The following is a 23,775-nucleotide window of genomic DNA, read 5'->3' as shown; positions in this document are numbered from 1 at the left end:
TGAAGTACAACCACTTACAGGATGGAATGCAGCAATCATCCAGGAGGAAAACATTACACAACCTTTTCTAAGTTTTCATTTACTAGACAGAAAAATTAAAAGGTAGGGTGCACACATTTGCCCAGATGGGAATCCAGCTGGGACATGTACATGAACAACTTCACCTCCTGACGAATGCAGTTTCAACCAGAATGAGGGGACTACATTTAAGTATGAATGAAACAATCAGCAGTAGCCCAGCAGTTTTGAGACTGCCGAACATCAGATCAAAAGAAGCCCAGTATACCAGCCAAGTCAAAGACACCAGTTCCTCTGAAACTACTCATTTCCTTCAGCATCTCAAACCAACCAGATTAGATCCTATTTAGTTCATTAACTTGACAGAATCAGACATCAAGATGTCATGGCTGTAAAACCAGCAAGTCTATTAAGAACTTGAAACAAGAAAATGGATTTTTCTCTACAGAGGCAGATATTTGTGCATTGGCCACTAAAATCAATATGGATGAAAGTAAAGGCTGGGAAAAAAGGTCAACAAAGAGATACCACTGAGAATTTAGATAACAGAATCACAGAAATGAGAAGTTGGAAGGGACACAACAGGATCAAGTCCAACTCTGGGCCCTGTGCAGGAAACCGCAAGAGTCACACCATGTGCCTAAGAATGTTGCCCAAACAACTGGTCAGGAGAGTGAAGAGTTCAGTACCTGCCCCTCCTCTTCCCCTCCTCAGGAAGCTGGAACTGCAGTGAGGTCTCCCCTCAGTCTCCTCCAGGCTGAACAGACCCAGTGCCCTCAGCTGCTCCTCACACGGCTTCTCCTCAAGGCCCTTCACCACCTTTCTTGCCCTCCTTTGGACACTGCAATAGTTTCATGTCTTTGTTACCTTGTGGCACCCAAAACCACCCCCAGGACACGAGGTGAGGCAGCCCCAGTGCAGAGCAGAGCAGGACAATCCCTCCCTTGCCCGGCTGGCGATGCTGTGCCCGATGTCCCCAAGACATGGTTGTCCCTGCTGGCTGTGTGAAAGTGATGGGGACTTCTTGGCAAGCTTTTAATACCACCCATAAATTCTTTTTTGTTAGTATCTATACCTCATCCACCAACTTAATTTCTATCCCACTTTAGCACAGCTCTGCTCCCTATTGGCACTCTTGGCAAAACAGACAAGTTCTGGAGCTACAGTACAGACCCAGTAGAGAACCTGGAAGCAAGGAGTGGGAAGGCAAAAGCAGCTTTCACAGTCGTTTCCTCCTCCTTGAGGCAGAACAGGGATGATGGGAAGAAAGTGGCAATACCATGTTAAACACACTTTTGCTTTTCCACCAGCTGGAATGATGCAGGAACCAGCCAGCTCATAGTGTAGTCATTTATTCTCTAAAAAAGACTCCCTTCTCCCTTCTCATTTCTATCCCTCATTCTCTAGCAGATTATTTTGAACTCATTCTGATTTGTCATGCAACCACAGGAACAGCTGTACTGATGCAGCTGATGCAAAAAAGTCTCATGCAAATGGATTAGATGAACACAAGGACTACTGTGACAGTTAAATAAGAAGGAATTAAATCCACCATTTCTATCACGAATTCTCAAAGACTTCCCTTACCCCAAAGGTAGGCAAAGCTCTAGTGGCTTTCCATATGTTATCACCCTATTGATTTTTCCTGCCAAAAAGCCTACTATAGCAAGATATCCTAAAAATGCTTTTCTGCAGGAAAAGTTAGCAGTGGTGAAATCAGGCCAAGACAGGGGAACTTTGCTTCCAAAGCAACAATGAAAAAGCTACACAGGGCCATTGAAGGAAGGAACCTCTCACAACAAAAGCATCACTAGAGCAAAGTCACTGTACCAGGGGTCTCTGAGACCTGCTGGGGCACAGTGAGAACACACTTCTGTTATCAAATCAAAAACAGCAAAACAACTAGCCCTCTTTTTACCTGGTTTTACACTTAATCTGTAACTTCCCTTTCAATTTCTGTATTTCTTTTGAGTTGCTTTTCCTGCCATTTCTTGTCTTGCATACATGTGACTTGTTTCCATTTCACCACAGATTTCCAGCAAATAAAACCATATGCACTACCATAGCAACATTTTAATACAAACACAGTGTAATCTTTGTTCACTGAAGTACACAGTTCATTTCTTTTTCGCTTATTAACAGAACCTGCATCTGCATACAGTTTAACTGAATGTCATAGCAACAACATAAACATCAATTCAAGATATTTTTTCCTTTGGAGGGCAGAAGAATAAATGTTTTCAGGAAAAGAGTGTAGGACTTCAAGCAGAATGAAATGTTTGTGACTAAACAGGGCTTGAAGTTACATCATCACAGCTGTATATTTACCCTTGGAAAGCCTGCTCTTGCATGGTGTTATACATTCTCAGCTCCTACAGATGTCAACAGAGAACAGCCGCATGTGGCAGGGCAAGGACTGAATCTCAGCTATGCTGATACACAACACGTAGCTGGGACTTGCTATCAGCACTCCCATGAACTTAGAATCCATGTACTGCTTCAGACTAGAGTCCACGTTCTGCACCGCAAAGAGTTTTCCCCAATGCAGAGTAAAACTGCACTGTTGACTGGAGTAACAAAAACTGGTCCAGCATGTCTCTAAGGACCAGTGCCAGCCACACATTCTGTGGCATGACCCTCTTTTCCTCTACGGATCAACAATTCCTAATGCCAAGATAAATGCAGCAAAACTTAGAATTCAAATGTGTTCATTCAAAACTGAGCTGTTACACTGACAGGGGGTAGAACGTTGTTTACCCATGGCAACTCAATTATGCCTCATACCCCCAGGAAGTTATACAAAAAAGGAAAAGAACCAAGTTCTCTCCCATGGCTGACTCAGTCCTACCTCCCAGCTATTGCTGTGTGCTTAGCTATGCTCTATTTTTGTCCTTTAAGGTTTGTGAAAGGGATGACATAATTGAGCTTTTAATTTTTTTAAGTAGTGTGTTCATTCAAGAGAAGAGGCTTTACTCTTTGTAAGCTGATAGTCCTACAGCTCAAGCATGCTGGAAAGTCTAAACATTAAAAGAAATGCTGTAACGACATTACACAGAAATAGCTTGTTCCTTCTGTGACAAACAGTTTATAGAGGAAAATAAATGAGTAAGCATAGTAGGCTTAAAATCAAGCACTCAACGCAAGCTGGTGTTGAATGATGAAGATTAAAACAACATCACAGTTTTCATTCACAGACATGATCTGTTCTGAATCAAGGCAGAGTCCTGTAGGGATCTGTGTGTAATATGACTACAATAGTATGTTTTCAAAATGGACAGAACTGAAGCCTTCTAGACAGCCTCAGCTCCATGTCTTAAATTTCTAGCGCTTGACCAGAAATTTAGAAATACAGAAGATGCTTTTTCTCTCTTCAGTTTATTGCAAGGTGCCTGTTCCAGCTTAAGTTACTCAGAAAGAAATTAAGAACTTTCCTTAACTGCCTATGAAAGTGTTAAAAACATCTGCTCAACAAAAGAATGCATAAACTTTGATTAAACCAGTAAACTCATTATTATGAAGAATTACCACTAATATGAAGAATTTTGATTTCTTGTAAAGAAAAATTGAAAAAGTTTGAATAAAATATTTGAATTGCATTTTGGTTTGTATTTGATGAATTATCTCTGTTCAAACTAGTGTAACTGTAAAAATAGGTAAGTAGTAGCCTAGGAATGAATGGCAAATGCTACCAAGGCCTTTCAATCTCAGTTTGACTGAACTCTGAAGATGATTCTCAGCTTCATCTGAGAATTCATCTGGGAAATTTCAGTTCTAGTAACCACCACAGGAATGCTCCTTAATAATTTTTTAAAGCCTTCTTTAAGGTAGAGAAGGATTTAAATCTGAAGGACAGATTTAACAGCATCTTCATTTAAAAATAAATTATGTTGTGTTTGACTCACAAGGAAGCTTAACGTAGATTTATATAAGAAAAAAAACCCCACAGGCAAACCCTTTCCTACAATTAATGAAACCCCCAAGAGCACAGGAAAGTAACGCAAATCACAAATCTGTGTTCCTCAGCCAAAGACTAATCACACACACATGCAGATCAACACTACTACTTGCAGCACTCTCATTTTCACTGTGCTGTGAGTCCAACAGAAATGCCATGCTTTTACTCCAGATGAAACATTATCTGGCAAGTGAACTGTGGCAGTCTTGCTGTTCTGCTCTTTTACTGGTATTACTATGAATGAATTCAAGACTGGTCTAAAGTAATTTGTGGCTACCAAGTCAGTGTGCAGCAAATATGCAAGCAGCACCTATAGCTAGGAATCCTGGTCCTTTAAAAAGGGTTAAAAAAACAAATTTTGAAACAAGGGGTGGGCAGAGGACCAACAATGACTAAGAAGGAAAATAGAGCACAGGTGGCTACTGCCAGGCAAGAAGAAAAACTTTCCTGTTTTACCAGAGGTTGCAAAAATCACAAGAGAAAGGACATATGATACCACTGGGAGAAAAAGTAGTATGTGACTACTGACACTCTGTCCAAACTTCAGTAGTGAGACGTCATGGCAAACAACTTTTTAACTACAGTTTCTTTACAACAGAAAAAAACCCCTTCTAAAACTTTGAATGTCTCAAAAATCCTCTCCATGCAGCACGACTGGTGAGGACCCAGCAGCCTGGTGCCCTGAATCCCAGACTGAGAGTTTGGAAGCCTGAGCCCTCTCCTGTACTGCTCCCACAGCCTCCTGTTGCCTCCACAGGTTCCTTCACTGCTTTCTGTTGTGTTTCTACCTACATCATCAGCACTCACGACTGAAAAAGCACCTTCACGGCAATTTAGCACACACACCCCAGGCCACCAACACACAAAGGTGCTCATCTCAAGCAGGAGACAGAGACTGGGGAGCTACAAAGGCAGCAACAACCTCTGAGAATTGTTTAGATTATGTCCTGAAGACTTTACAAAGGCTGGCTCAGCCAGACCCTTGCAAAACTAAGGCAAAGGCTGATGCTGGTTCCTGAGAATGCCCTGGTGCAGTGGGGAGAGGGGCTCATGTGGCTTGCACTGCTTGTGGCATTGCTGTTCTCATCCTCCAACAGACCCCACAGGCACGGGGGACTTGGATACAGGGTAAGTGCTCTGTGATCTAGGAATCTTTTAAGAAGCTAACAACTGTCAGCAGACAATACCGTACAGGAATTCTTTTTCCTTTTACTATTTATTTGTTTTAAAGTAGGTAAATCTAGCTGATATGCCAGTTAGTATCTACAATACCTAACTTCAGAAGGTACTAGGAATATGAGATGCATACCACAAGCATTCTTTAGAAGTCCAGCGTTATTTGCATTAGTGCCAGTCTACGTATCCATTTCTATGGATTTTAAAACCCAAGGTAATTTAGAAGATCTGGAGAGAAGACTATATACACAGTAACATGCCACCCTGCAAAGACAGTCTGACCTGACCATTAACACATGAAACAAGATGCAACTGAGTAAGGAACAAAAAAAAAAGTATTGTACCGAGCACCCAAAATGTCACCAGAGAAGATTAAAGTCAAAAGTAACATAAGAGCATTTTCAGCAGCTCAGTGTTACATAGAAATACTGTAAAAGGGAACTGATCTAATGAAACAACCATGCTTTTTTATCCAGTAAATTTAAGCATTAAGGCTCAAATCCACATATAAATATAAATATATGATCAGATATTTAAACCCAAAAATTTGGCACTGAGCTGGTTAGGGAAAAAGGAAAAACAATGGTGCAATTTAAGACTGCAATTAAATTAGAACACAGTATTTTTTTTCTGGAAGCACAATTCCCCATGTTTTTATTTACATCCCTAAATATGCATTATTAAATCCAAAAACAGTCAAGCACTTTGAGCATGCTAGCTGTAGTAAAGGAAGTTAAGCCAAACCTCTAGGTGCTTAGTAGTATAAAAAAAATTTAATTAAATAATTAAAAAAATAAAAGCTCATTGCACCCTCTTCTCTCAAAGAACTGTCATGAATTGTCCCGAATCTCCCCTTCTTCCACAGATGAAAGGGATGAGCTTTCACTGTCTGAGTTCTCTGCAGGTTCACTGCCATCTGAGGATATAGAACACAAAAAACAAACAAGCAATTAGTTTCAGCAATGTTGTTTGCTCATCAAACAAAAGCAGTTTCGTATCTTCTTTTCCTTTTAACTGCGCTTTTCTTTAGGACAGCTATTTCATAAGACATAACCAGTCTCATGACATGTGATGAAGCCCTGGGTAGGACCTTGTTGTTGAAGGAGAAATCAAGACAATGCTGAGAATTCCTTTCAGCTTTTGAATCTTGGTCTTTCAGCCAAGTTGGAAAGCAGAGTATTTATCCCCCACAAAACTCTGCATCTACTGACAATTTAAAATTATTTTTTTGGCTTGTTTTAAGTGTTGTTTTCTGGGACGCTACACACATATATCACAACTGTAATGAATTATAAATAATTTACACTTTTCTTAGCATTTCAGTTAAGATGTGGAACTACAGAGAAATTGTAAATGGAAATGGCAAATGAAAATGATGTAGTTTTGTGTTTCTTCCACATATTCCAGCACCCCAAAGATAGTGATAAGCTATGTAACTCCCTAAGCTAAGTCTGGTGAGGGTCAAGGCGCACAGTAACTTGTGCTTTAGGGCATGGCTACTGTGCTCTGCTGAGATCATATAGTGAAACTCTCATCTCCAAAACCGGTCTTCAACCTCACAGCCCATGGATCCTTCTTTAACAAGCACTGACCCTGGTCACCTTGTGGTGAGGTCACCAAATGCCACTGGTTGGTGACACTCAAGCAGCACAAAAATAAACTACAGCAAACCAGGCCCATGATTCATATTCTGCTCTCATTGTTATTTTCAGTATTTGATCTATGAACTTAAAGATGTTTTTGAGCATTTATTATCAGAGGTTTCATTAAGAGAATGTTGCCAAAATGGAGTTGATGAAGTATGGTTACTGTCTGGTCAAGATAAATTCTACAGCTGGCAATCATGGATAATACATAGGACGCAGTGTGCACCTGTACACTTTCAATGGAATTTTTTCAAGAAAATAGAAGCATTTCACCCAGAAACATCAGAGGTTACATTTTGTCTATATTAAATCTAGTGTATAATCAATTAACATTTATATGCCAGATATGTACTGAGTAATGCACAAAGTAAGGCCTGTGAAAGCTTCTATAATCCCCTACTATCTTCAGCCATGACTGACCTTCTATGCTGAAATCAGAGCACCTGTAGTTTTTGCTATTAAGCAAGTCAAGCATCAAAATATCACATAAAAGAATGTGGCAATCTTCTGACTCACAGCAAAGCTGCACAGTCAGATTTTACTTTTGTCTGTTACAGTAAAATTTAACAGGAATTATAGATTGTCTTCACTCAAAAAGAGCATATTTGTATGGTGCTGATAGCACTGCCTATAAATTAAGATTGCCCAATCCTTCTCACCATAAAACTGTCTGCAGTTTTTTTATAATGTAAAATTGAAACTCTGGGTTTTTCAGTGGCAGTTTCCTTCCTCAATCTTTACTTTCCTTATGCAGTTGAAAGTTTCAGCCAAAATACTTCAGCCATTTCTGAGAAGAAGAATAGGAGAAATAGGCTTTATACTCATCAAATCCTAGCAGTTTCTCTTTGAAGGGGCTCAGCTCTAGCTATCCCCCAGTCCTTGGGGGCTACTACTTGAATCTCAGGGAGAATGGTGATCTTTCCCCAGCATATGCCTCTTGCTGTGGTTATGAAAACTTGACTCTGTTCTTCCTGGGAAAGGGGGTAGATCTGAGATTGCTCAGGAAGGAAACAGTATTTTAGCAGTTAAATTCCTGCAAGACTTTTCTCCTTGTTCTAGCCTGGGTCCCATGCAAACAGGGTTAGCAGGGTTATGGCAGCCTGAGCCCCCATGCTCAGCACACACCCTGCCACATGTCCACTCATCAGTGTGGCAGCTGTTTGCCTGGAATACAAAGGGAGATCAGCCGGACAGGCTCTGAGTGGGACAAGTGTCCCTCCGGGCACGCCAGGAGGGAGAGGGGAAAGGCAGCATTGGTGGCAACAGGATAAGTGAGAGCAGGATATGGATTGGGAGGAGCAGACTACTGATACAAAAAGCCATACATGGCAAAGAAACTGGACTGCAAGAAACACAGAAGATGCTGCAGCAGAAAGGTCACTTCTTGGGAGATGGGAAGGGGCTAAAATACTTCTCTGATTACAATAGACTTCTCCCTGGACAGTCTGGAGGTTAACCTAAGATTTGCACTCTTAGCAATTATCTGTGAATGCAACTGCTAAAGCAAACTGAAAACTGTTTTTTTCTCCTATATTCTGTAAAGATGACGTACAAAAGAAGAGCACAATGATTGTGACACAGTCTAACTAAAGTGATACTTCGTCTTCAGACAGAATAACAGCAACAAAAAAGTCTTCCAACTTTCATGTTCATGTTGTGAACATGCTTTTCCTCCCAGAATCTATAATTACTGTCACAGATTTCCACTCTTAACAGAAAAAATACCAAGAACAGAGGGTCCAAACCTAACTCAAGGCCGAAGTTGGTTATTAATATCTTAACCAAGAAGACTGCAGTAAGTTATGATAAAAGTTGTGAAAATCATGACATTTTTGCCATTAGCTGTAACTTTTGCTATGCTATACCCAAGACACCTTAACAGGGAGCTATTAAGTTAATTTTTATGGGCTCTATAGAAACACTTAAAAAACAACAACAAAAATCAATGCTTCTCAAAACCTGAAATGGCTGTTTAGTGTTCTCAGAATCCCTGCAAGGATGACTAGCAATCAAATGATTCCTGCAGCAGAGGAAGGTTACTGTCCTTAAGACACACACTTGCACTGCCCTGTGATAGAGCTGTCGGCACTTCCCAGCTATTACTGGCTCTTCTCTTCCCCTTCTCCTCTGCCTTCTACAGAATCAGGTAGGTGCTGCAAGAGCATGACCTCAAAATACCGTTGTTCAATCAGCACTTACTTGAATCTATAACCTTAAAAGGACAACCTCCCTATTAGCTCAGGAGACAATGACAACCCTATACAGATTAAGTATATGACTCAATCAATTGTAATTTGCTCCTGACCTCTAAACCATAGGGGTACAGCTGACTACTGAAAAGCCAGGGTCCTAGACCAAGAAATAATGGATAAACTCAGAAGCACCCAGCTTCATGTACTCCAGTGTCTGTATGTGCACTTCCAGGGTATGTATCACAGGGCCCAGTTACTCAGACCTGACTCCTACCTTACCACCTGGTGTGCTGTTTCCCTCTCAGAAGCCCTCGCAGTACATAGCACAAGGAATTTTTGTGCCATATCTTTGGCTGCAGATTGCTCTCACTTAGGGGATCACTTTGTGTAATCTAGCCAGAACAGCCAAGATCCTGGAGGTCCAGTATCACTGGTACAATATTCTCAGTTCCGTATTTAATCAGTCAAATTATATACATTAGAACCATGACTGAACAGCTGCAGGGAAATAGTAATTGCAAATACATCTCAAAGCTTTTCTGTAAAAATCTGTAAGAATGAGAGACTGGCTCATCACTGAAAATTATGGGATATGATAACTAAGGTGACCAGAAAGGGGACTAGGAGATGAGAATGGATTCCCTGTTACAGCAGCTGAAATATCTTTTAGCAATCTTTTAGCTTCAGAAAGAGATGAAGCCTTTATACTGGGGAGAAAAATGGAAATTAACTTAAAAACTAAAAGCGAATTCCTGCTAGATCTGGATTCTCTTCCAAATTAACTCCAAGATGAAAGCTTTCCCTCAACAAAGTAATTTTTAAAAGACAACACTGTGCTTTTAACCCACCTTAAAAGTGACTTTGCCATTATAATTTCCAATAACTATCCCACAATTCAGAATTATTTGTCCAATGTTAGAAGCCATGCTAGAAAATAAAGGAGGATGATTCCTTTGCATGACTAGGAGGATTACTTAAAACTCATCTTCCTTAGACAGCCTGACTCTTTAGAAATAATCAACTCTGTCACACTTTGCTACATAAAAAAAACTAGCACAAGTCTGAATAGTTGTTTTACCTTAGTGGCTAAAAATATATTAAAAACCCCAGTGAAGCACCAGTAAACAAAGTTAGACAAAACACCTCCAGTACAGCTCATGGATGTATGCCATCAGCCAGCAGTTTTAAGACAAAAGCATTCATAACAGCTTTTTTTATAGCAATCTTATAGCTTCAGAAGGAAATACAAAACCTATTGCTCATTCCTGGAAATATTAGTAGGTATATCCTTAACTACTGTTATATAACAAAATATATGCATATATTATTTATATATATATATATAAATATATATATATAAATATATATATATATATAACAAAATATCTATAACAAAATGATATAACAAAAATATCCAAGTATAACGTAACAGGAAATAAATATATGCTCACCTTGGCCAAGGACCACCATGTCATTCTTCAATGTTTTCAAGACCACAAATAATGTTGGATACTCAATTATTACTTTGCCTTTCAGATTGTCTAGAAGGCTTCTACTGGCATCCAGTTCATTGTACCTTAAAAATCACAGGAAGTTTACTTTGGATTTTAATACTAGCAAGGACATAATGTACATTTGCTGGGGAAAAACAAACGTAAAAGGCTTTCTGTCATTTCACATGATTTTCACGTGATATCATGTCCAGAAGAACTATCTTATAATTCAAATTACATATCCAGTCTTATTCTCCAACTGCACCATTTTTTTAAACCCTCCTAACACATAAAGAACAAAGGGAGAATGAAAGACAAATTTCTCTGAGGTTTGAAATGTTTTATTATGTCTTAATGAATATCTTCAGCAAATGAGATATGGACATAGGGCTATCAAAATGGATACATTATCAAAATCTGATTCTAAATTAAAAATAACACTTAATATTCTACTTACGGGTTTTAACACTACAGGTTTAATTTACATGATTACTAGTGTACCTTACTTATCACGTTTGTGAATTACTTAGTGAAGCCCTAGGAAGATGAAATAAAAAGCTTACCTGAACAACTACTAAAGCACGGGTATACTGGAAGCACTTAGAGCTCTGTTTTTGTAGGAGAGACACCCTTTTTCTGATACAGGAGCATTGCAGCAATAATTTCTAAAAGATGGTACAACACCCCTGTTATGCCAGAGCAAATCTCTGCTTACAGCATCATCAGAGCCAAGCTCCCTGCAGAAATCCCCACGTACGTGGGTGCTCCAGAGGCACAGGACTTGGATGTGCGGTCCTTTCCCAGGAAAGGGCTCCTCTTCACCCCGGAGGGTGAAACCAGGTACATAACAAATGATACCACAGTAATGAAAAGTAAACTCAGCACCCTCTCCACAATTACTGTCTCAAACTGTAACGTTCTCTCCCAACTGTCTAACTAGAAACTTGGATGTGGGATTTTGGGGAAAGGAAGGGGTATTTCAAAGGCTTCTGAAAGAGGGACCTTGTTGCTTTCACTTGCTGTCACTGCGGCATCCGAAGGATGCTCTGATACTTTTACGCTGCAATCTGAGTGATGCAATTCTTTCTGTAAGCAGCATTAATAAATTACCACTAAGCTGTTGTATCAGCTAAGGGCAAATGAAGTTCAAAACCAAAATATACTGTAGGCAGTACGTGGAGTATTACCCATAGCTACTCTATCTCCTCTGATCATTAACATTATGCAGTTGTGTTTTCTTTTGCCAAAACCAACATGGGACAGGTGAAGGAAATTATATACTTTACTATTTACAATAATGTGTGATTAAAAGCAGTACACTGGGAGTCAACACACAAGAAGAATATTGGAGGTAAACCAAGAACTGAGTTCCTGGGATTTAAGGGGGACTTAGTTTGAGCAAAAATTCTGTCATATTCAACTTCAAATCATCATGAAAATATTTGGTTTCATGTTTCTCTCAAGCCAAAGTAATTACGACCTCTTCTTACTGAAACCCTTTAAAAGGGATAACAGTGTATTACATTTCTTATTGAATGAATGCATTCATAACCTGTGGATTAACACACGTGAACAGAAACATATTTACTGCTTTATTTACAGTACTCTAAATGCAAAGTACAGCAATACCTTTCCTTTGGCAAGAACCCGAACACATTCCTTTCTGGTTAAGCAAACATTTACCACCAAGAGGCCAAAGTAATTCACATGCCACAATACACTTTCCATTATCTCATATTTTAGACAAAACATCTTTAGCGTCCAGCTTGGCATAAGATAAAACATTTGTACTTAAAACTATTTTATGATAGTAAATTACTGAAGTGTTAGATCACTGAGTCAGAGCTTTATCTTTTTTTGTTAAAGTAAATTTTATTGGTTGACAGTGATAGAGAAAACATTTAAATTTTTAGTGCATAATGTGAGCTGTAAACTTCAGGAAGAATAGAACAAAGGAACTTAATGCTTCTCTTATTTAAACTTGTCTGTTACTGTATATGCTATCCAAAAGATCTCAGTCTACCACATTCTCTACTTCATACACAGGTGCAAGTTGAGGTTTTCTGCTAATCCACCTGTCAGGCTCTTCCTTGACTGTGCATGCTTAAGACATCTCAAAAGAAAACTATTATTTGTCACATCAATTCCAAAGTCTAATAAGGAACAGCTCCTGAGCAAGACGGATTTTTCAGGTTATCTCTGAAAGACCACTTCATGATAAAAATCTTCACAATTTCATCCCAGAACTAGAACAAAGTCACACATCAGAGGGTGAACAACAGATACCTAAGGGCAAGAGAAAACTACTCTGTAGGGTTTAACCAGAAACCTACACACACACACACACTTTCAATTTTTACTTATGAAAAGGCTAGACCTCTTTGGAGAAAAATGAAATGAAATGGCATTTGTAACTTCCTGTAGTGATTATTCACCAGGATGAGCTGAGGATGTAGGGTAACACTGGAATAGTAGACCTTTCCATGTATGTGCAACAAATTGGTCTCACCACAAGCAGGAGATAGAACAGGGAGAACCTCACAAGCAGATATTACCGGATACCCTTTCATCACCACTTTTACCTACTAGTTTTCTATCCCTGGGACTACGTAGCCTGCTTAGGAAGAACCCATAAGGGGTTGTAACCTTCTCCAAACCCATCCTTCACTGTGCATTTCAACTGACAACCCAGTAAATGAACAACCAGTGTAAGTCTATCCTTTCACTTGGACTCTCAAGATTCAGGACCAGCTGTAGGAACCAGCTTAACTGAGGCTGTCATCCTAAGCAAGCTCCTTCAGCCCTTCATGCCAGGATGGATTTGAGATAAGCCTGGCTCCAAACTAACTGACCATACCAACAAAACCATTGCCTTAATACCCATCTTCACATCTTTCTTTTAAACCCTTTCCCTGCTTTCTCTTTTCTCCCACTGTCCCATTCATACTAATCATCTGCACTATGGCTTCCCAATCCCTGTATTCAGCAGGACTTCTCTTTGCATCTTCCCTCTCAATCTCCTTTCTTCCCTGGTATTTACTTTCCACATATTTTCTCTTTCCCTTCCTTACGTTCCCTCAGCCTCCCTGAACAACACCCACCATCTAATAATACACTTTCCTGATTATTTTCTTGCTCCAAGCAAAGCTTCATGCCCATGTTGCAAAGCAATAAATAGGCCTGGATTTTTTCTTAATAAGAAATGACTCCATTTATAAGGACCACAAAGAGATGATCTTAGCAGACAACAGCTTTTGATTTTAGCTGGAATGAAATAACAATAACTACTTTTTGAAGAACCAAAATTAAACAGAATTTGCCTGCTAGCAGGCAGTTTAAAAGCCTACAAAAATTGTGACAATTGAGAAAATTTAGCAAGATTCAGCAATCCCAGATCAGTTCCCACATAAACTGTTGTATTTGCTCTATGAACAGTTCTGTTACCTTTCACAAAATACTGAAATTAATGGCTCTGCACTTCTGATAGCATCTGTGAGTTTCTGCAAAGGCTAGTTTCACTATCTATAGTTATTCCACCACCTTCCAGGAATTCAACAATTCAGTCTCCTAATCTGTCTCCCACAGGCAGGAATGCCACATTAGGTCACTGCATCAGAACAAGTTCCCCTCAAATGGAGCCTGTGGCTATCATCGCAGTGGCGTAACTTGTCTCCATGAATTCAGACAGCAGGAAATTCCCTGCTGATCAGGTTTTCCTGAATGTCATCTACAGGAACTTCAATTTTAATAATAATAATAAAAAAATCTGCAATCTGGAATTAAAGATAAATTGTAGCCAGATTATTTCTTTAGTTTAGTCTTCTAGACACTGAAAAGAGAACAAACAAGTTTTTGCCATCTAAACAATTGTATGTATTACCAAAACGTGGATTTGTATAACGACATTCATGATTCCCTGTGAGAGAGATCAACTAAACTGCTTGCACGTATTTTACACAAAGATGACTTTTCTTCCTAGAACTGAGTGGAAACATCGAGGTATTTACTTGGCATAACTCGGATACAATAAATCACGCTATCTGTTTTGGGCCTAGTCCTAAAAATCCATAACCAAACCTATGCTAACATATGGGAAGAAACAAGGACTCTTTTTCACCAGACCAAAGAGGGTGGCATTTCCTAGGTATCTGCATATGCCTAGAAGGAGGCAAAGACTGGGTACAGCACTTAAAGTCTCTCCCAAGCACTCATTCTGAAGTGCTGCAGTACAGCAAAGATAATAACTAACAGATGGACTTTCATTCCTAAGTGGTGAATAACCTCTTCGTGTGGTTATGATTTGGTGAACATGGAAGCAGGGAAATGCTCTCTTGAATTAGGTACGAAAGGAAAGTTGTATGGCAGCAAATACAATGTATTGAAATAATGCACAGTATTTATATTTAACTTCGTCACTAGAATGCTGACATTCTAAAAAGCTTAAACCAGTGAATTTTATTAGTCCAGATACATGACAAAATTAGAAAACTCAATGAGCAAAACAGCAGAAATCTTAGAAACAAACAAACAAAAAAAAGACTTGCCATAACACTTCCTTTATAACTAACTCTTATCAACAGCAGAACAATATTAAGGAATACTTTGCCGAACACTCTTTTAAGAAAAGAGAATGGGAACCTAGCTCAAGTTGATATTTTTATATGAAAAAAATACATACTACAGTTTACAGAAGTATTTAAAACCTGATAGTCCTCCTTCCACTCTTGGTTATTTTTCTTCTCCTGGTCTAGGACCTCCATAATTTGCCTCAACAGACGTTCACTAACCTCTCCTCCATACTACTGATACCGGCATAACTTAATCAAGACCAGTACAGACCAGATGCCTGGCCAAATCCCTTTCAAGTCAAATCCCTATCTTAAGTAACACTTCCATCAAAAAAGTGCTTTTTCTGGGAAAAAAAAAATAGATCAAGAAACTTTCTTTTATCAACCATTTGGACCACAAATCCAGCTAGGAACCAACTAGAAAAGTACAGGAGAAAAAGCTGCCAGCATACCAGGGAAGCATCTTGGACATCATCACCATCTCCCAACTACACCTACATTCATAGAGTACATAAAGGCACATCCAATTAATGAGAAAACCATGAAGCTGTTCCTTTTCCTTGCCATATTTCAGCCATCGGTCATCCTCACACAATGACCATATTAAGACAAATTGTAACAATTTGTAACAACTCCTCTCTTTCATGGGCTCTAAGAGGCTCTGCCACTAGAGAAACCCAAGAACTGTTGAAAATTCAGGTGTAAAATGGGGAAAAGAAAAACTGAACTCACAAACCCCTCTTGTAACATCCTGGAAGAAAAAAAAGTAATACTCAAGTGAAGACAGCAGGAACACCTAAATTATTTGACAAAATAGTAGATGTCCAAAAAGATTCATTGGTTTGTTCACTTCTACCCTAGAAAACACACAAAACAGTTAATGGAAAGGAGAGAGAAGCAAAGTAAGACTACAAGTATGTCACCACAGAAGCACAAAGGCTGTCCTTGTTTAAGCCTCTTGAGAATGAGGCAAATGCACAAAGGAAAAAAGCATAGTAAAAGTTGTTTAATGACAATAATGGAAAAATATATCAATTGATGGCAAAACCCATAAAGCAGATAAGGCAACTGCTTCAACAATTTAGTGGACTGAGCTGTAAGAGTGATGAGGTAAAAGGATTCAGGATCACAACAATGATCCAAAGATTAATTGAAGTACAGAACATTCTGCATCTTTGAGTTATAAAACAAAGTACAACAAAACAAAAGGAAAATGTGAAAACAGCAAATGTCAGTTTCTTGCATTTGGCAGAATTTGGTGCAAAGAACACAGAAATAAAGTGATACTGAATTTCAAGAATGCAAATACTTTCCACATCTCAATAAGACATAATGAAAAAAAAGAACAAAAATCCAGCATCAAGTAAAGATGCTGTAAGTCAAGTGCATCACAGCAATAGTTCTTTACACACACGGGAATTTACTTACTTTGTGAAGCCAGGCAGCTTCACAAAGTGCTCAAAAGCTCAAGGTTTACAACTCTTTTAAATATTATAGAGCTGACATATGAAAAAAGTGTAAACCACAATCATGTAAGGCCACTATACGACTCAGGATAAAGAAACAAAACAGCCTGAGTTACCACAAGCCAGAAGACTTAATGTGAATGTGAAATTTCACAAGGGAAAAGTTCTGTTTAGTAAGACTAGTGAGGTGGCTACTGCAGATGAATGTCTTAAGTTTCAAAAACTGAAAAGGTATCAGTGGCATATTTAGTACAAGTAAAAGCTGTGCATTGTTCCCCAAAAATATGAAGAGGTCAAAATATGAAACTTGTATGACTAATACAATACTGGCATGATCACAGGGAAAAAGTCAGTCATAAGTCTACTTTAATGACAGCATTCTGATACCCAGCCCCATGAAACCTAACTGTAAATAATTTGAGGTACAAGTTGTACCAAGGAGTATCAAAGGATGCAATCAGAAACTATTAATACATCAAGTTCAGAAAACTAATATGTCAAATTTCATTTGACAAATTAACATAAGCAAGCAGTACACTGCTAAACTAAACAAATACAAAACTGATGAGAAATCAGTCACTGTAAATTTGCAATACTTTTGTCATTATGCTTGGGTTAATCTAATGAACCTCCACTTCAAGAAGAATTGATATTTCTCTAATTTCGAATCCCCAAATAGCAACTATTAACTTCCAAATTTGGCTCATATGGAGAAAGTCTAAATGTCTTTAATGCTCTGTACTGAATGGTGGAAACATATTCACAAATTTATACTTATTTTCATGGGAATCACACTACCATAAACATACCATTAAGGTACAGGTTGCCAATGCTTTACAATGAAAAGGAAAAACTATGAAATAAAGAAAACAAATTATTCTCTTGGGAAACAAGCAGGAAGGTCAGTTCCCTACTTGGCAATGTTGAAACAATCAGTCCAAGCACACTTCCGTCAAGAAAGAGAAAAAACAGAGGGATCCCCTTTTGGCGGGATCAGGAGGAAATAACAGGTTTTCTCCTTCCTGACAAGAACATGTAAAAGTTCTCCTCTCCTCTGTCTCTGTAAAAACACTGATGGCTATGCTGCCATGTTTCACAGTGCTGCAGATTCCAAACTCAGCCTATCACTTCAACTGTCCAGGGCAGAGTTTGTATCTTTGCTTCTAGAAGCCTTTTCAGCCTTCCCATGCTCCCGGTCCCTGAAATTAAGGAACTTTAAATCAGCATCTCATTGTCTTTTTCTTCCAAGAAACCAGCAGAAAATCCTCTTTTTCCTTCATAAAAATATTTTAACAGCAACCCACAGAGTTGAATTAAGCCCGTCAATACATCTCACAACACCTAATCTACAGTGGAAGAGGACAAATAGTTTGAACGTCACTTTGGCTCTACAGCTCATTTTTACCAGCTCCTTCCCTCAGCCAAGGGGCTACAGATTATTCAACAGGGTTTTTCCAACTATAGTATTTTCTTGAATTTCATAGCCTGTCTTCCTGCCTTCAAGTCTGCCTTATACGTGCATGCTACACAGCAGATGAACTTCCATGAAGACTTTTTCCATACCATACATATGTTACATAGTTACATACATACATGGGAGGTGCCCTCTGCTCTCCAGTAGAAATGTCGGGCTGGAGCAAACCGCAAGATCTGCTCTTGAAACAGCCTTTTCCAGCTGCACATTCTAAGAGAGGACAGAAAATCTGCCGGTGCATGTGCTGGGTAGGCTGTTCCCGTGCTTTAAGCCCAGATACGATGAGAAAAGAGGATACTGTGTACAGTTTTTCTGGTTTAGAATTTGGGGTCTGCCTACCTGCTCTGCAAACATGAAGTATCTGAAGGTCTTCAGATCTGCCTGTGGTGCTTATGGAACACCACAACATGACTGGACAGGTCAAACCACCGGCTGAAGCCAACTTAGCACTTACTGTTCTCTCATCCTCCACCTCTATACTTACACATTCCTCCTCTACAAGTTGTCTGGATTTAACTTGCTGCAACACAGATAGCAGAATTTTGGAGTGGACCTTATGATTTCAAATAAATCTTTGTGCAATAAATGTCTCAGTCAGCAACTCTCTAGCTGGGACACTCTAGAAACCCTAATGCAATACCATTAATTGTAAAACAGTTCATCCAAAAGAATTCAGCATGGATTACAAAACACTGGATTGTTACTTTAAAAAAAACCAGGCGTCTACTGGTTCATAAAGGAATCCCTTTCAAGAAAAAAATGATTGCACAAGATAGTAAGATGGACAAACTCTGGGTTTTTTTGAAATCATCCCAAAAATCTTTTGAAAGGTCAAGTAATTGTAGTCAGACATCACAAACATTTAGCTATGCATGCTACAGATTCAGACCCTACACACTTATTATACTCAGCAATGAGTAGTTTTCTGCTTTCCATCTCTGTTGTGTAATACAGGATTTCAATGAAGAATGTAAGCAGCTAGGAAGGAAAGTGACTGCTTTTTACAGTAAAAACTGTGTAACCTGGCATCCACTGCTCTGCATCGCTTTTGTCAGCAGAGAGACTGATATTCAGATAGAGATGGAGCATGTGAGAAATACACTAAAATGGCTGCAGTAACAAACCAGGAAGTCTGAAATGACCTGCAGGAAAACATAAGGAAGTATTCAGTAAGAAAAGCAAGAAGTTTTAATTAAAAAAACCCCACCAACTAAAATCCAACACTGGGAAAAAACAGCAGCAAGTATTAATACATAGGAGTGCTGTGTTTAAGAAACAGACTACAGGCCAAATTCTACTTCCCCTTGAACAGCACAAAGTCACCAGTGCCTGACTACAGTTGTGCAGTGAAGAATGACTATTGTAAGCTGGTTCCCTGCTTTTGTAAAGCTGGCAGAGCTGCTTTTGTGCCAGCTGCTGCAAGCTACAGAGGAGTAATGAATTCTACTGTCAATCTTCTGGCATAGGTTAAAGCCAGCTTGGGGTCTGTTCCAACTCATGCCAAGGCCAGCAGTTCAGCCAAGGATTTGTATCCTTAATTCCTGTCTCATGTATATTGTGTACTACACAAATGTGAAAAGAAATTGCTTCCTAAGTAAGACTAGAGAATCATAAATAAAGCACACCACTTTTCAACATTTGCAGAAAATGCAAAGGAGGAAATAATGCTTGAAACGTGTTAATTCTAGCACATTTGTTTTGCAAGATGAAGCAGTATTTTTGAAATGAGGTCGTAAGATGATAATAAAAAGAACTGATTCCTGAACCACATTAACAGCAGTGACTTTTTAAAGAAACTCAGTTATGTGTGAAAAGCAGGAAGCAAAGACTATAAGCTCTCTTGGTTTTACATGAAGTTATTCACAAATGACAATGCAGAAGAAGTGCCTGAGGAAGACAGTATGAAAAATTAAGGAAAACATTAACAGATCAATACTTGAGGCTACCTTCAATGTATTTTAATATAACAGGGTTTTAAAAATAATCCTGAAGTAACTCATGAAACAAGTTCTAACAGACATTTTTAAAGATAAGAAAATAAATAATCTACATACTACATTAAAAAGTATTTGGTTCCATTACATTTCTACTATTTAAAGTAAAAATTTAAAGCATTCTACAAAGGACCTTCAAACTAAAAGGGTGATTTGCTGTGAAACACAAAAACCAGCCAAAACTAAACCACAAACTCCTGTTTCATAAACAATTACAATTTGAATTCCAAGATGATTTTCCAAAAGTGTGTTGGCTTATTTGCACATAGTAAGACAAAAAGCTTCACCTTCCTAAATCTATTACTGTGACTACTGCAACCTACTGATGTGATCTAACCCTTAGTTATTTAAAAACAATAGACTACAAAAGAAAATTCTCTTTGAGCACATAGCTCAGTCATCCAAGGAAATAACTCATTTCTGCCAGCTGATCTTGAGACAGGGCAGTGATCCAAAATTACTAACATCATCCAGCCTTCTGGAAAGCAACTGAATTAAATCAGTTAAAGCAAAGTAAGTGTTCACCACCATAAAACAATGGCACTTAGTAGAGAACCTCTGATACTTGTTGAGTAGATTTTCTTCCCTGTGGTCCACAAGAATTAAGTGGCAAACATGCCATTATTCTCATGTGCCCCAGCCAGTGCCGCCACAGACAGTTAAGAAGCCCCTTGATGTTGGAACTGGCACAAAAATCCTTTTGGTATTTTTTGCTTTCTGAGTAACTGGAGAATGAGCTACACCAGCACCTACTGATACAGAATACAATTCTACAACTGATTCTGTATCCATCCCTGTATGATGTGGCAGTTTTACAACAGCAAAGCGACAGGATACAGTCTGGGTACAGCTCTGTACTCCAGCTCCTTCACGGATGTGGGTCTACTCGAAGCAGTGGACTTTGCAAAGCTTTTAAAGCCAACCAGACTGTATTTTCCAGGCACCTAAATATTCTGTCAGGGCCTACTCCGACCTTCACATCCTCAAAGTTTTCTGCACCAACTGATTTTGAAATAATGCTCACGTGGTATTCTGAATAGGCGAAAAAAGAACATTACTATACAAAAGACCTAACACTGATGTTTAAGAAAGCATTATTTTAAAATTCTATTAAACCAAATGCATGGAATTAAAGTGTCAAGTACCTAAACTACATTCACGCAAGATGTTACTGAGCCCAATAAAAGAGATATTTAATTTGTGGGGTTTAACCTTATTTAGATTTGTCTCTGAAACTATCAGTACTTAATTAAATTATACTTTATTTTTAAAATTAAGTTTAAGTTGCAGTTATTTCTCTTCTAGAAATAGGATCACCTTATATGATAAGGCTGAGTAAATGAATTTCTCATGAGGTATCCGTAGTTACAAAACAACCTAACTCTGACTATTAACTTACTAATAAAAAAGACCAACGATCTGTTTGATTAAGGAATTCTTTTTGGGAAGGGCTGGTTGCTGTTTTGGTTTAGTTTTTTTGTTACACGAAGCTTGATAAGGCTATTCTCAGGAAAATGAGAAGGTGTATTGCCCAAACCACACTGTGTAATTTGGCTGTTGCACCTTTCCTTTCCTTACTGGAAAAAGCAATACTCTTACCATATGAAGTCACTTTGAAGGCATCCCAAATAAAGGTCTGAAGATAGTCAGGACACTAATTTATTCTGAAGAAAGAAAATACTACTTTATAAAAGAATGTAGACTATAAAAATCATCCAAGAGGCAGAAGTTAAACCTTTCTTGGAATAGCTACAGCCAAGGAGAGAATGGACACCAACCACTAACTAAATATTGCATAACAGGTGATCAAAGCAAGCAGTACCAAATGGAAAACTATTCTGACCCACTCAAATGCAGATTTTTTCCAAACTTCCTTTAAAAGCAAAAGGTTTTAAGTGAAGAAGAGAGTTATGTAACGCTTGTTTTTTGAAACCCTCCTTTGCAAGATTCCTCATAAAGTAAGTGTAACTGAGAGTTATAGAGCATGAGATGACAGGTAGGACCAAGAAGACATGAGGAGAAATTATGCTTTAGGTTACCCCAATTAACTGTGGAGTGCTACCAATTAATACTGAAAGCAATTCTTACAGGCTGGTTTTAGGGAAGACAGAAATAATAACTTATCGCAAAGTTCCCTAGGAACTGTCACCACTGATGGTAAAAGACACACAGCAAGAAGAAAGCAAGCACTGTATTTGGCAGCTATCCACAATACCTGCACACCAGTGGCTTTCTGAAGTTCTGCAGAACTCCTGTGAGAAAACAGAAATCAGTACTTCATGGCTAATTTCTATTTCTGAAGAAAGAAAAAAATAAAACCCCAAAAATTTAAAGCATTCTACAAAGGACCTTCAAACTAAAAGGGTGATTTGCTGTGAAACACAAAAACCAGCCAAAACTAAACCACAAACTCCTGTTTCATAAACAATTACAGGAAATACTAAACTCCTTCTGTAGCATACCTACCTTAAAACTAGAAGACTAACATTTTATAACCCATAATAATCCTGCTTAGATACTCTCCAAAACACCACTGCACTTCCTCAATAATCCACAATTTTAAATACGAAAAGGACTTTTTTCCAAAAGGTTCTGCTAAGCCTAAAACCAACATCTGACAAAACAACATGTGTTTACAACTTTTCTATCATCTAGTGCTTGTGGAGAAGAAATTTTTCTGGTGGGCACAGAAGTTGTAGATAACACAGCATTCATGTACACTTACACGTATGAGTAACCTACACCAATCCTATTCCTTCAGTCTGCCCACCAAGTGATGGAAGATCTTTTTTCCGTACAGAAATATACAGCCTAAAATCACGCAAAATGAGGAGGCACAGGATGAGAAATTACACTGAGCTGACAGTGGCACTCAAGGCTACACAAACCAGCAGTTAACGCTTCCCACTGTTAAAGAAACATAAAGAAAGGTGAGGGAGCTCTGTCTCCACTCAGTTTTTGTTCCATAGGGAACACCACTAAGCAGCAAGCTGGTTATGTTACATCACAACTACTTCCACTGCAATTCCACATATTGATTCATAGAGTAAGAGCAATATTCTCCAATTAACTTAGGGGCGAGGAACCAAAAGGAGAAGAAATCAAAACAAATTCCCTCTTACTTAACTGTAATGCAACTACAGTAAAACTCTGAATTCCCTCACAGAGCCTTTGTCACAACAACAGCGTTGAGAGTGCCTGCTGGCACAGACACAGCTTATGTCGACAGAAGTGACTTTATGCTGACATAGCAGTCCCATCATTTCAAACAAACTTTGTTCTTTCCTTTCAGAGGAGGAATTTTTCTTCAGTATGCTGTTTCTTTGACCTGTCTGCACTGCCCCAGCTGGGCCTGCTCCACCAACTTATATGAAGAGATTCATATAATTTCCAACTGCGGAAGTGCTGTCCTCAAGTCAAAATACACTTCTATTTTAACTTTCTACTGGTGTTCCTGTACTTCCAACTTTACTTTCACGAAGTAGGATAAATACCAATTACTCCAACCTCATCATCAACAAACAGGCTGATTCTGGGAATACAGATGAGTCTCAGACTTAAGAATATTTAGGTTAATTTAATTTAATAAAAAAAAATTCTTGCTCAAATCTGTGACATAAGGAAATATTATAAATACTTCAGAAGAGGCAAATGGTTAAGTAACAAAAAAAACCTAAAGAGCACAAGAGATAGTCAACTTCTGTATTAAACTGGTTTCTTCCAAACCTTCTTACATACTTCATTTCCAAACAGCTTAAATACTACACTTGAAAAGATTAAAATGTGGATTTTA

General features: G+C 38.6%; 1 protein-coding gene across 1 annotated transcript in view; it reads right to left on the bottom strand.

Moving 5' to 3' along the window:
- Nucleotides 1-5,900: 5,900 nt before the first annotated feature.
- The window catches only part of ZNHIT6 (zinc finger HIT-type containing 6), a 30,274-nt gene continuing 12,399 nt past the window's right edge, over nt 5,901-23,775 (bottom strand). Inside the window, exons 9-10 of the mRNA XM_042030294.1 lie at nt 10,439-10,563; nt 5,901-6,065 (exon numbers count right to left, since the gene is read on the bottom strand). Coding sequence (XP_041886228.1) covers nt 5,980-6,065; nt 10,439-10,563 — 211 coding nt within the window. The 3' untranslated portion in view covers nt 5,901-5,979. The remainder of the gene's footprint in view (nt 6,066-10,438; nt 10,564-23,775) is intronic.

This window comes from Corvus kubaryi, unplaced genomic scaffold (genome assembly GCF_017639235.1).
Source record: "Corvus kubaryi isolate FWS band 111438036 unplaced genomic scaffold, C.kubaryi_AGA036_p1.0 37334, whole genome shotgun sequence".
Taxonomy (NCBI): Eukaryota; Metazoa; Chordata; class Aves; order Passeriformes; family Corvidae; genus Corvus; species Corvus kubaryi.
Note: the sequence above shows the minus strand (reverse complement) of the source record. Positions and strands in the feature narration are given on the sequence as shown.